The following is a 14,166-nucleotide window of genomic DNA, read 5'->3' as shown; positions in this document are numbered from 1 at the left end:
GGCGCCTGGGTGGCTCAGTTGGTTAAGCGACTGCCTTCGGCTCAGGTCATGATCCTGGAGTCCCGGGATCGAGTCCCGCATCAGGCTCCCTGCTCAGCGGGGAGTCTGCCTCTCCCTCTGACTCTCCCCCTCTCATGCTCTCTCTCTATCACTATCTCTCTCAATAAATAAATAAAAATCTTAAAAAAAAAAAAAAAGAGTTGGATGCTCAAGCGACTGAGCCACCTGGGCACCCCAAGAAAGTCTTTTAAAAGCATGTTATAGAAGCCAGGAGCCATAGAGGAAAAGGATTAATAAATTGGGTAACATAAAAAATTTTAACTTCCATATAATTCAATAAATGTACATACAATAAACAATGCTATAAGGCAAATGACAAATGGGATGTGACAAATGGTAAATGTTTGATATTACAAGTATTAGTACACAAAGAGCTTTTAATCATTTTAATGTTTTAATAATTCCTGTAACTGAATTTTCACAAAACATATCATCCTGTTTCAGTGAAGGGGTTCTCTGCATCTCTGCAGCACCTTTTATTTTTTAAGCTATTTGGAAGAAATGTCCAAGAGCAAGTGACTTACTTGCACACCCTTCAGTACTGAAATCAAGAACAGGCTGGCCAGTATCATTCTATAGGGAGAAACCTAAAGTTAAATGAGCTATTTCTTTTCTTTTAGATTTTATTTATTTATTTGCGAGAGAGAATGAGAGACAGAGAGCACGAGAGGGAGGAGGGTCAGAGGGAGAAGCAGACTCCCCGCTGAGCAGGGAGCCCGATGCAGGACTCGATCCCAGGACTCCAGGATCATGACCTGAGCCGAAGGCAGTCGCTTAACAGACTGAGCCACCCAGGCGCCCAAGTTAAATGAGCTATTTCTAATTTAATGGAATCAAGGCTAAGTCTGAAAAAGGGAAAGCGGAGACATTTTATGACAATACAAATATAACAACACAGAGATCATTTAATTGAGATATTATTAAACTGGTTATGTGCAGGCAGTGCTCTTAAGAAACTAAAAGTAATTATCCATCTGGGAAAAAATTCAGTCTTGACCCTTAGCACAACCATACACCAAAAATTTCAGATCAATTACTGAAGTGTGAAAGGTAAACTATAAAAATCTCAGAAGTAAAACATTTCCATGGACATAGGGTAGGCAAAATTTTCTTGAACAAGACACAAAAGCCCTAAAGACTACATTAAAATTAAGAATTTCTCCTCATCACAAGATACCATTAAGAGAATAAAAAGACCAGCAGTGAGTGGAGGAAGTTACCTGTAAAACATGTATGCAACAAAGGATTCCTACCCAGGATGCTATGAAGACTTCTACAAATAAGAGCCAGACAACCCAACAGATAAATGGGCAAAAAAATTTGAACAGACACTTTACAAACGGCCAGCAAACATGTGACAAGGCATTCAACTTTGTCAGTCAACATAAAAATGTAAATTAAAACCACAATGCTCCCCCCACAGTACACTATCAGGATGGGAGGCACCTGGAACTCACCATGTGTAGGTGAGAATGTAAATAGGAACATCAACTTAAGTTATGGGCAGTAGGAACTAAACCCATGATCTAGCAATTCCATACCTAGGTCTATGCCCATCAGAAATACATTATGTTCACCCAAAGACATGTGAACAATGCTCATAGTTGCACTACATTAGCCAAAACCTAGAAACAGTTCATCCCCAGGAGAATGGGCATACAAGCGATGAGAATAAACCACCTATTGTTTCACATACCACATGAATAAATCTCACAAATATATTGTTGAATGGAACAAGTCAGTCACAAAATAAAATACATTGAGTGATTCCATTTATGTGAAGTATAAAAGTATATACTTTTGTAAAGTATAAAAACAGGCAAAATGAGTCTATTGTGGTTATCTTTGGGGTTGGATAATAACCAATGGGGCATGAAAGAGGTTTGTGTGGGGCTGGAATATTCTGTCTCTTGATCTTGGTACTTGTTGCACAGGTAGATGGAATCATTCTGAAAATTTATCAAACTGTACAATTAAGAATGATGCACTTTTCTGTATACACGTTTCAATAACCAGTTTTTTAAAACAAAACACTACAGCTAGGTAGCAGAGACAATTCTTGGAAAACATAAACTGGACCACTGAGACAGGCCTGACTACATTTTTTCTAAGCCCGGTGTTCCAATTAGAGACCTGTGAAGAAGCCAGTTCCCTGCATGTCTCCCTTCACTTCCCAGCTTTCCTCATTCAGACAGATGCCCGCCTTTCACAGGCACTGCACATCAGTAAGCTCACTGAGCACCTCTGTGTGCCAATTAATGTGCCGAGCACCGAGGACAGCGAGAGGTCAGCCACGGTTTGCTCACGGACCTGACCAGCAGGAACCATGTCTGATCCTATTCCTCTTGCCTCGGCATCCAGCAGGACGTTTTATACTGAGGAGGCCCTCCATAAACACTGACTAGTCATATATACCTCCAAACAACTGGAGCACAAACACAGCTACAGAGAACGCACTTAGAAGTGCCAAGAGCTCACAGGATCAGAAAGGCTGCCTCCAGCTTCACTCGGCACACGGGCGTGGAGCTGTTTGGGGCAGCAGTGGGCAGACAGAGCGAATGGTCTGGAAGGAAGCTCCAGCTGGCACACGCAGCGCTAAGTGCAAGACCTTTTCAGAGACAGGAGACTGGACAAGGCGAGGAGGCATGGAAGCTGGAGAGCATGGAGTGTAGTGCCTGACAGTCAGGGAATGGGGGCTGGGTGAAGGAGGAAAGCAAACTTGCTTTTTCAGTAGGTCAGGGCACAGCTCGGGTAGTAGTATTTTCCAAAAGCACCAAAGATGACTGCTGTTTTTCAAAGGTTAGGAATCATGCACTATGCCAGGCTTCCTACTTCACTGTGGGCAGACAGATGAGGAAAAGGATGGGAAAAGGCACATGATTAAATACGCTTTTAGTCCCCGGTCAACATTTACCTTTAATATGCCAAGTACTTTAGAATTCTCCAAAATTAAAAGTTATATGCAGCTCATCATAAATCTAAGAAACAAAGCCATTTATATGAATTTCAATTCCAAACTCTCCCTTATGTTACTAAAATGAAAGTGTGAGGAGCGCCTGGCTGGCTCAGTCGGTAGAGCGTGTGACTCTTGGTCTCGGGGTAGTAAGTCCAAGCCCCACGATGCGTGTAGAGTTTATTTAAAAAGATAAATAAAATCTTTTTAAAAATGTGAGTTGCTTCAAACTCTGGGCAAGTTAAGCATCTTGAGCTTCAATTTTCTCACTTGTAATGAGAAGCTTAAAACACATGGCCCTTAAGGAATTGCCTTTTGACTCTGATGGGGCAAATTTCCGCATGTGACAATTTTAGAAACAAGAATTTGTGATGAGCATGTGAATTCTCTTACCTCCCACTGCCTGTAGGAGGCATCAAAAATCCCTTACTAAAATTATTCTGTGGTCATTTTTTCTACTGACTCTGTCTAATTCATCGGACATTTAACATCCAGAGCAATAGATTCTGAATCACAAACTCCAGAGTTGTGTTCTGTGCTGTGGGTAACCGATGAGATCACTTGTATTTCTTTCCGACCAAAGTAGCAAAGTCACTACTATGTGTACCCAAACACATCACCCGGGGCTGCAATACCATGCATAAAATAACATTTGCTAATGTGTCTGGTCAGGAAACTTCAAAAAGCGTGGGAGCTTGGGGGTTTCAACAGCTTGTGATTTTGCAGAGGCAGCTTTGTATATAAACCCCAATTTTTTCCTGTAGGTGCTTTTGTAACAGTAATGCCAACTGCCTTCTTTTAGGCAAACTCCTGCCGAATTCCAGAGGTATTGTTTGGCCACAATCAAGCTGAGGCACTGACTTGAAGAATGATTAATCACAGATGAATTAGCTTTTTGTTTTTTTTCTGACATTTCCGAACCCTTTCTGATGTTTCAACTATCTGATGTCTGCCCATGTCATGCTACCAAAGCAGACTGCCTGAAATCACTGTTTACTTTGGCCTGCATACAAGTCTGGATAAGGATTTAGTCAAAACACCTCTTTCAGATCACAGAATGGCCTCACAGCAGCACCCTGAGAGACAACATGGAGAAGAAATTTTAAAAATTATACCTAACATCATTTCTATATACTCCAATTTTTACTTTCAAAGGAAATCAAACAGTTTTGAATTGTATGGAAAGGGGTCAAAATAGAGAATATGAACCAAGCTTTACATGTAAATACTAAACATTTCGGAAGCACAGGAAAATTCATTTAAAAAATACTTAGAAAACAAACCAAACAGATTTAAACCAACAGCTTGATTTTTAAAAGTATATATAATAATACTGTGTGTATACATACATATAAACTATATAACATATAAACTATATAATGCATATATAAAATAAATAAACACAAAGCAACAGCTCAGTTTCCAAGAAATACTGGTGGTTAGGCCGAATGAGGGGAAAACCTGCTCAGGTGTCCACTGCAGGCCATGTGCTCTAGGAAGTGACCTCTCCCATCACTGATCAGAGTTGCACAGGGTCCCATCCTCCTTGCCAGGCACTGGCTCAGGCACAGACAAGAGGCACAACTCTGACAAGTAAAATGAGTGATGTGGGCTGGGAGGCTTCTTGGTAAGGTTTCCCTTAATTTAAAAAGAGATACAGACAACCTCACACACTTTGGGATATCTACTGTCAAACAAAACCAGAAAATAACAAATGTTGGTGAGAATGTGGAGAAATTAGAATCTGTGTGCAGAGCCACTATGGAAAACAGTAGGGTGGGTCTTCAAAAAATTAAACATAAAATTGCCATAGCACCCATTTCTATTCATGTCAGCCAGCTCCTGAGCCCCCAAACTGGTACTGATATATGCTAAAACTGTATCAAGTCCCATTAACATGGCCACAATTATTACAAGTTAATGTGAACAATGATAACGTATCAAGCCCGTTCCTTTCATTAATGACGATTTTCCAGCTCTCATTAAATCTTCTCTAACTATCCTGTGCCTTACATCTAAGACTACAGGCACAAACAAAACACATCTTACTAAGGAATGTTTATGTAAATCAGCCTTTACACATACACACACACCAGCAAAATCAAAAGAATAAAAATGTGTTTTAGGGACTAGGAGGCACAAAAATATAACTGCTGTAAACTAGCAAACCATCGAGGAGGATTTATGGCAACAACTGCCATCTATGTAACTATGAGGATGACCACATAGTGATTTTCATCTTCATCTTGCAGTGCTCATCATTACCATTAGCAAGACAACCAAAATCAAAATTCATCATCATGTTAAGAAATGCCTTGTAGGCTCAAGTCAGGGTATTAAATGAAACGCCTTACAAAGATGAATTCCCATAAGCCAACTGGGCACATCCCTAGGCATGACTGCATATGGAAATTAAGTGACTTTGCCAAAACTCTCTCACACTGAGCCATCAGAAGCTTCTCAGATCAGTTCAGCTCACTTAAGGGTCAATTCTGGGTCTGAACAGCTCCACAGAGAATGATTTCTATCTACGTGGACATCTACATCTCTAACTAGTCATCTCCATCCTATACCATGTGCTTTAGTCATCTGTTGCTGAGTAACAAACCACTCCAAATCTTAGTGGCTGAAAACCACAATAATTTATTATTCCTCCTGATTCTGTGAGTTGGCTACGGCTCAGTTAGGTGGTTCCTCTGACGGTATCTCTTAGGCTCACTCAGGCAGCCGTATTCATTCAGCAAGCAGGGCTAGAGCTGAAACATCCAAGATGGTCTCAGGCCTCCCAGGTGGTGTCTCTTGCCAGCAGGAGTTGGCCCTTTTACATGATGATGGCTGGCTCCCAAGACAGAGGAAGGGAAAGCTGCCAGTCCTCTTAAGGCCTGGGCCTGAAGCCCCAGAGAGTGCTTTCCCATGGTATCCTGTTAGTTAGTGCAAGTCAGAAGGCCAGTCGAATCAGGGCAAGGGAAACAGAATCTACTTCGGATGGATGCAGCAGTATGCACATACAGGGTGAGAAGAACTGATGATGGACACACACCGTGGAAACCATCTACCATGCCATGGTCCTCCCTACACATAAAGATAAACTCGTCATTTCAGCATACCCTCATTAAAACTCATTACTCAATAAAAAGAGAGCAGGTAAAACCAGCCCTTTTGTGTATCTCAGACCTGCTGTTAAATACTTTCGTTTGCCCTACTTCATATAAGTGTATTATATGGTGAAGGCTGTAACTTAACATGTCTAAATCTACACAAGAAAATCCAAATGAAACATTATTCTAGTTTCAGGTACAGTTACGTACCACTGGGTGTCACTGGGCGATTATTATCTACATGTCCCCTCAGCTGTGACCTCCATTAGGGCAGAGCCCACATCTCCACTGTTTACAGCTGTATTCTCAGTGTCTAGAGTGTACCAGGAACTAAGACACTGCTGCTTCTCAATTATTAATATTCCTGTTTTAAGATACATTCCTTTTTTAATACCAGATAGAAATATACAGATTTTTCCATGTACATTTTACAGTGTGGCAAAAATACTCCATTACTAATGCTTTAAACACTTAGTTATGCTCCAAGAAAGAAGATACACTTTTAACTATTACTGTAGTTATATGCTAAATTTACTCTCACTGAATCTTGAAAATGAGAGATTTTACAATAGTGTGCAATTCATTTTCTGTGAGTTACCTTTTTTGTTGGTGTCTAGTTCTGGACCTTCAAATTGCAATGAGAAATATTCATGCTTGAACCAACATCTACCTTACAATTTTAACAGCACATTTCTGATTGAGAATTCCCACTTTTACAGGCAGTTGTGCTGTTCCTTCATAACTGAGGGTTCTCATTTGCTGAAAATATAATAAAATATCCTTAGATGAAATGAAAACATCTACAAATGGAACAAAATAGTCACTTTATTCTGCCCACAAACATCTGAGCTCAGACTTTTTCTGCCCTAAATGGACAAGGCCAAAACCAACAGATACCCTGCAGCGCAACACAGGAATTATTCTGGAGAGGTTCACCTTTTTGCAGCACCAACCCCAACAGAGTTCAGTGCCACTTTCCTCCAAACAAAAGATAAAAGTGTCCACAATTCTGCAAATTTTCATAAAGTGAGGCAGTATTGGTATACACTAGCATAAGCCTCTGCTTTTCCCCAGCATCTGAACTAAAAAGTATGGCTAATAGCACAAGCAGGCCACTTAGAAATCTGGGTGCCATTTATTAGTATATAAACACAGAACTTCGACAGGTCTCAACAAAAGCACAGGTAATGTTTTTGTGCATGCTACCCACCTGGGTAGGTTCTATCCTACCAGTCAGTGCAAGAAGATTCTATACTCAAATTGAGATAAAAACACAATATATCTCAGAGCACCTGGCTGGCTGTTTGTAGAACATACAGCTCTTGATCTCAGGGTTGTGAGTTCAAGCCCCACACTGGGCACAGAGCTTACTAAAAAAGAAAAAAGAAAAAAAAAAAAGCAAAAACAAAACACCCCACAATATATCTCATTTCTATATCATTCCCATTTTACAGTTGCAAAACCAAGACCAGCTGTAATTAAGCAACTTCTCCAAACTGTTACACACTCCTGTACCACTACCTCCCTTTGATATCAGAGTATTTATCAATACTCCATGATATCCAGTCATATTCCCTTAGAACCACCTATGTGTCTTACTAAGTTCTAATCTATTTGCAAAGCAGAAGCTGTCCTAGTCACACTCAGTAAATACTTGTTAAACAAAAGGGAGTTTCTTGACCCGCAGCACTAGTATTTCTTCTCATTAATTCAACAAATGTCTATTAAAAATTAAACATCTATTGTGTGGCAGGCACACTTTTAGGTACTTGGCATACATGATGAAGATAAACATCAGAAGTCTCACAAACGTATACACAGGAGACAGACTTGAATTTTGGGAAGAAACATAGAATGCTAAGGAAGCTGGGTATGGGTGGGTAGGTGAGTGGTCAAATCTAGTCTTAGTGTCCAGTATAGATTACTGGAGCAAGTGACCACTAGGCTGAGAAATGATGGAGGAGGAGTTTGCAAGCATGGAGGATGGGTAGAGGGAGATTGAAAAACAAGAGATCAGTAAGGGTAAAGGCCCTCGGGTGGGAAAACCCAGCTGAAAGACTCCGGTTAGTCAGCCTTCAATGTTCAGGACCCAGATAACAAAATGTAGATATGAGCTTCTTCAATAGAGTGATTCTTAATTTAATAAACAGAAATTAGCTAACTTAAAATGAGAAATAATCATCTTTCCAGTTACTACGCGCTCAGATGTGAAAAATTAATCTGGTGCAGTGGTTCTCAAGCTTGACTTCACATTAGAATCTCCTGAGGGTTAAAAAAAAAAAATGACGTCCATGGTTTGACCCCCAGCCAATGAATCAAAATCTTGGAAGGTAGGGGCCCACGTACTGGTATTTTTAAAAAAGTTCCTCAGGTCATCCTGAAATACAGCCAGAATGGCTAATAGCAGCAACTCAAAAGGAGACGAGCACTAGCTGTCCTCCAGTCTCATCCTGAAATGACCCCTCGTCTTCCCATTGGCTGACTTCCTGTCAACCAAATCTCAGTCTAAACGTTAAGCTCTGAAAGGCTCTCCCTGACCCCACTCGAAAGGAGCCACATTTAATAAGTATTTACCACATCACACAGTGCTCATTCCTATCTGTTTGTCTTCTTTATTAACTTGTTGTAGGTCCTTGAGACTAGGGATCTTGCCTGTATTGTTCATTGCTGCATTTCCAGCAGGAGCTCAGTAAGTATTACGTGAATGAAGGAAAAAAAGATCAGATGGGCACTGGGGTATCTCTCATGCAAATGGAATTTAAAAATAATATCCTGAAGCTATAATTCTGACAAATTTCGGTTGGGTATGATTAAGCCAGACAGATTGAACAGTATGGAGAGCATTTTTTAATTCTTAACTAAAAACCAGATATGAGCCAGACTTCTATTTCCAAGCAGAGCTCAACTTAGGAAGGAGACTGAATAACATACAACATTTAGTCTGGACTGGAGTCAACAAAGGTGGATAAAAAGTCTTCATACAGGGCGCCTGGGTGGCTCAGTCATTAAGCGTCTGCCTTGGGCTCAGGTCATGATCCCAGGGTCCTGGGATCGAGCTCCGCATTGGGCCCCCCGCTCCGCAGGAAGCCTGTTCTCTCTCTCCCACTCCCCCTGCTTGTTTTCCCTCTCTCGCTGTGTCTCTCTCTGTCAAAAATAAATTAAAAATCTTTAAAAAAAAAAAAAAAGTCTTCATATAGAGGAAGGGTGATGAAAATATGGTCAACATTTCCATGAACAACAACAACAACAACAAAAAAGAAACAGGTTAAAATATGGAGCAATTAAGCTTAGGTATAAGGAAAAACTCACTGAAGGAAAAATCCTGTGACACTAGAGTGGCCATTACAGATGGGAAGTAAAAGTGAAACTTCTCCAAGTCCCTAAGATTGGCATAAAAATACTTCTGTTTAGAAGGGGTCATGCACAAGTACACAAAGGCAGATGAATATATAGGATGGCTAGACTTTTCTTTTGAGTGTTATTATTGTACTACAATATCCAGAGTATGTGAGTTTCCTACCCTGAATTTATTTAGATCTGGTACCACAAAAATGACTAGAAGGAGAGAACACTAGTAAAAACAGTACCAAGTAAGTATTTTTGGGAAAAGAGAAATATATTCATGCTTTTCTTTCCACAGAGAATATATGTTTATTAATAATTCAGGCATAAAGGAAATATTTGAACGATTAAATTCACAAGTTACGTACAACGTACACTTAAATACGGGAATTAAATGCCAGCAGGAAGCCTTTCCAGAAGACCTGGGCTATGTCAGCATAAAACCAGCAAGGTATTGTGTTATCACCCTTCTTTCAAAGCCAGTTTTGCTTCTAGGATCTACAGTTTCTAACAGTGGAAGCATCCCTTCCCCAGACATTCAGCACTTAACCTCAACGCTCTGGAGCCACTTTTGTTCATTCCCACATTTAGTTAATCACCATGTTTTGTGGATTATTCATTTGCATAGAGAAAAAAAAAAGAGGGAGGGGAAATTTATGGATTAAAAAGATTTACAAGACCCATCAACCAAATGTACAGACCTCGTGTGGGTTCTAAGTCAAACAAACTAAAAAATATTTTGAGACAATCAGAAAATACAAGCACTGACTAGAGGTACAGGAGGATATTTAGAAATACTGTTAATGCTTCTGAGGTGTGATGCTGAGACTGTGATTTTGTTTTCAAAATGCTGTTATCTTTTAGAAATACACATTAAAAAATGTGCAGATGAAATGATATTCTGGATTTGTTCCAAAATATTTCAAAAGATGATGGAGGTAGGAATAGGGATGAACGAACAGATGAAATACGAGGTACTGCAAATTGCTGAAGCTGGGTAATGGGTACAAAGGGGTTCGATTACACTTTTCAATTTGGTTTATGCTTTTAAAATACCCATAACTTTAAAAAAATGGTAACTTACACATATGAATATGTTTTTTGATTTCCACATGCTATGTTCTTGGCTCTGAAACCTCAATGACTCCCAACTGCTTAAATACCTCAGAATAGCTTTCAAGTCCTTCAGAGTCCTTTGGTTACCCTTTTTTATATGACTATGTCATGGGCAAGGTCACCTGCCAATCCTTACTTGTCTGCTCCTTCTCTCTGACCTATGCTTCCCCATCTGCCTACTCGATACCAGGCCACTTAACCAAACCATTCTCCTAATCTGTTTTCACGTAAAATACTCCCAATCCTCACCAAGATTACAAGTTTTAAGAGGAAGATTCATGTTTACATCTTTTTGCCTCTTCAGAGCAACACTTATTCTGGGTGGCTCAGTCATTAAGCGTCTCCCACTCCCCCTGCTTGTTTTCCCTCTCTCGCTATGTCTCTCTCTGTCAAAAATAAATTAAAAATCTTTAACTTGGACTTAGAAGGGGTGACGAGTGAGTTAATGAAGGAAATCACTACTCCTTCATATTGCTCTACAGTTACCAGAGTTTTTACATACAGTAGGCTGCTAATCCTTAGAAAACATCAAAGAGTTTAATTAAAGACAGTCATAAAAGATAAAACTTTTTTTTAAAGGGGAATTCTGACATACAGTTAAATCTCACAATAATACGATGAATTATAAAGTCAGAGCAATGAAGGCTGTGGTTCTCACTACAGAAAGCTTCATTTCTGAGGCAGCAAAGTGATTTCCTTCATTATTTATTAACTCACTCGTCACCCCTTCTAAGTCCAAGTCCTATACGCCCTGAGACAAAAATCATATTAAAGATTAATTTTTCTATGATGAAAATCTTACAAACATTTGCATTCTTCTTCTTATTTTTATTATTGAAAATACCTCACTGCTTACATTGAGCTCCAGTTTTTCTGGACTGTGACTGGGTCCAAAGGAAACAAAGCTAAAATGGAAGGGAAGGAGAAAAAAATGGAGGGTGGGGGAAGGGTTGGGATGCACCCAGGCAAGGTAGATTCCTAATGGCTGTTCTGTTCTACCCCAAGTAAGCAGGCCCTAGTGAATGTTCTGGAATAGCTGGGATTTCTATATATTTGGTTAATTTCTACAGATCATTCTGTACTAAGCATATATTAAGTGCCTATGTGTCCAGCACTGTTTTAGGCAATGAACAAGCCAGATTCCATGAAAAGTTTAAAACACATTTAAAAATAATTCATTATATACATTGTAAATATACAAGCGAGTTAAACTAATATGATTAGAAACCATGAAAGCATTAATGTTCATGAACTGCATCTAGAGCAGACACGCATGAAAATCAGCTTTACCTTATATTTCATCTTGGGACATGAATGAATGTAGAAACCCATATAATAATAGCTGAGTTGAGATGTTTTCTGATGAAGTTGCCTAGTAAAACCAATTTCTCTGCCAAAAGAAGAATAAAGATGAAGGTACAGTTAAATCTTGTTCCAATATTCAAAGTACATGTAATCTGATGTCAAATATCTGATAACATCTGAAAATATAATCTTAAGCTATTAAGAAACTCCAAGTGTTGAAAGCAAAACAATTTTATTTTTTTTTTTAAAGATTTTATTTATTTATTTGAGACAGAGAGAATGAGAGACAGAGAGCATGAGAGGGAGGAGGGTCAGAGGGAGAAGCAGACTCCCTGCCGAGCAGGGAGCCCGATGCGGGACTCGATCCCGGGACTCCAGGATCATGACCTGAGCCGAAGGCAGTCGCCTAACCAACTGAGCCACCCAGGCGCCCGAAAGCAAAACAATTTTAAAAATGCTTTAAGGGGCGCCTGGGTGGCTCAGTTGTTAAGCGTCTGCCTTCGGCTCAAGTCGTGATCCCAGGGACCTGGGATCGAGCCCCACATCGGGCTCCCTGCTCCGTGGGAAGCCTGCTTCTCCCTCTCTCACTCCCCCCTACTTGTATTCCCTCTCTCGCTGTCTCTCTCTCTCTCTGTCAAATAAATAAATAAAAATCTTAAAAAAAAAAACAACAAAACTTTAAGATAGCTTTTACTAAAAAGACCTAAACAACTCTGAATTATTTTGAGCAAATGCATCTAAGTTCACATTTTACACTTTATTGAGCATACTAGTTGATCTAAAATTCAAACAGCATAAAAATAAAGAGATCTATTTAATACATTACTCATTATCCCCTGGAGTTCTCAAAAGACTGGGTTTATCAAGTGAAAAACAGCACAGCAAGTTTTATAAAACTCAAAAACCAACACATTTCAGGAAGAGTGACTATTATTATGACCATTTACATGCAAACATTTGCAACTATATATGATGTATAACTCCTTCCTACATCTAGATGTTACTCTAATATTTATTCTCCCTAAAACTAAAGAGTGGAAGAAAACTATGCTATCTCACCACTTTTTCTCTATTTGTTGGCATAGGCGAGGTTTAACTGAACAAAGACACTGTCAGCAATGCCCAGGCTTGAAGTGGTTTTAATTTGCATCCGGATAAATCTGGGCACAGAACTTCATCCTACTTGCCCAAATGAATGATTGCTTGTATTTGAGAGTTTTAAGGAAACTTTAGTACATTTCTAAAGTAGGAGAAAAGTTGTTTGTTTCGTTTTTATGTTTGTTTCTTGAAGGCCTGCTTTCTTTTTTTCTTTCCTTCTTTCTTTCCAGTGAGTGCTTGAATTCAAGGAGAAATTTTTTAAGTGAATAGTCTGTGCATTTTGCAAGTTCAAATTTAAGTCACGGAAGGGTTGTGATCCTACAAATTCATCTTCTAAATCCAAGCAGACTGAACACTATTAGCCTATAATAGAATAAATCCCACTATTCCTAGAACTAATCCACTTTCAAGGTTCAAAGTGAGGAAGAAAGCACTGATACACCAACGCGGGACCACCCACCTCTGACGACGGCACTCCTTCCCTTGGTCCTGCATTGCCCCTCGCTCCCCCAGTTATTCAGGCCCAAACCTGGAGTCATCCTTAACTGTTCTTCTCCTCTCACTCCCATGTCCAATCCATCAACAGGTCCAGCTGGCCCCATCTCCAAAATATACCCTGAATCTGACCACTTCTCACTACCTCCACCTCAGCTATTCTGGTCCAAGCCAGCATAATGGCTCCCCTGGATGACTGCAACAGCTTCCTGACTGGCTTTCCAGGTTCCACTCTTGCCCCTCTGTAAATCCCACAGAGTGGCCTAAGTCGTTTTTTACAATATTAATCAGATCAGGTAACCTCCCCAAACCCTTCGCCTTCAAATTGGGTTGATATCACACTTAGACAAAATCGAACCTCCCTCCCATGACCTATCAAGCGCAGCTCCATTGGCCCCTCCTCACCAGTGCCTCCTGCATCTCTGCCCTCCCTGCCTAACTCCTGTCTACATCCTACCCCATATCCTAGCCCGCAGGACTTATCTTCTCCATTCTGACCACCTCAGTCGTTGTACCACCCATATTTCTACCCTTAGACTTTTATTTAAACAGTTGGGTCCTTTATTTTTTCTTGGCTCCTCAAATGTCACCTGTCCAGAGAGGTCTTTCCTGACTGCCCTGTACAAAAAGGACCTCATACCTACCACTGTGATTTTATTTTTGTCACAGCATAATGGAGTATTTAAAATTATGTTGGTA

At 40.0% G+C, this 14,166-nt stretch overlaps 1 protein-coding gene across 11 annotated transcripts in view; it reads right to left on the bottom strand.

The window, feature by feature from the left end:
• Window positions 1–14,166, bottom strand: part of ATE1 (arginyltransferase 1) — a 163,441-nt gene that overhangs the window by 68,480 nt on the left and 80,795 nt on the right. For 8 of the 11 annotated variants that reach the window (XM_081823377.1, XM_006738835.3, XM_031034033.2 and 5 more), the window contains one exon: window positions 11,860–11,959. In XM_081823377.1, the coding sequence (XP_081679503.1) occupies window positions 11,860–11,959 (100 nt within the window). Of the gene's footprint in view, window positions 1–1,848; window positions 6,871–6,892; window positions 7,482–11,425; window positions 11,475–11,859; window positions 11,960–14,166 lie in introns of those variants that run through there. The other 3 variants (XR_014146156.1, XM_081823380.1, XM_081823381.1) reach the window with 3 other exon arrangements.

The sequence above is a fragment of the Leptonychotes weddellii genome, chromosome 6, assembly GCF_054177405.1.
Source record: "Leptonychotes weddellii isolate Sample4059 chromosome 6, ASM5417740v2, whole genome shotgun sequence".
NCBI lineage: Eukaryota > Metazoa > Chordata > Mammalia > Carnivora > Phocidae > Leptonychotes > Leptonychotes weddellii.
The sequence above is the reverse complement of the archived record's forward strand: the minus strand, read 5'-3'. Positions and strand labels throughout refer to the sequence as shown.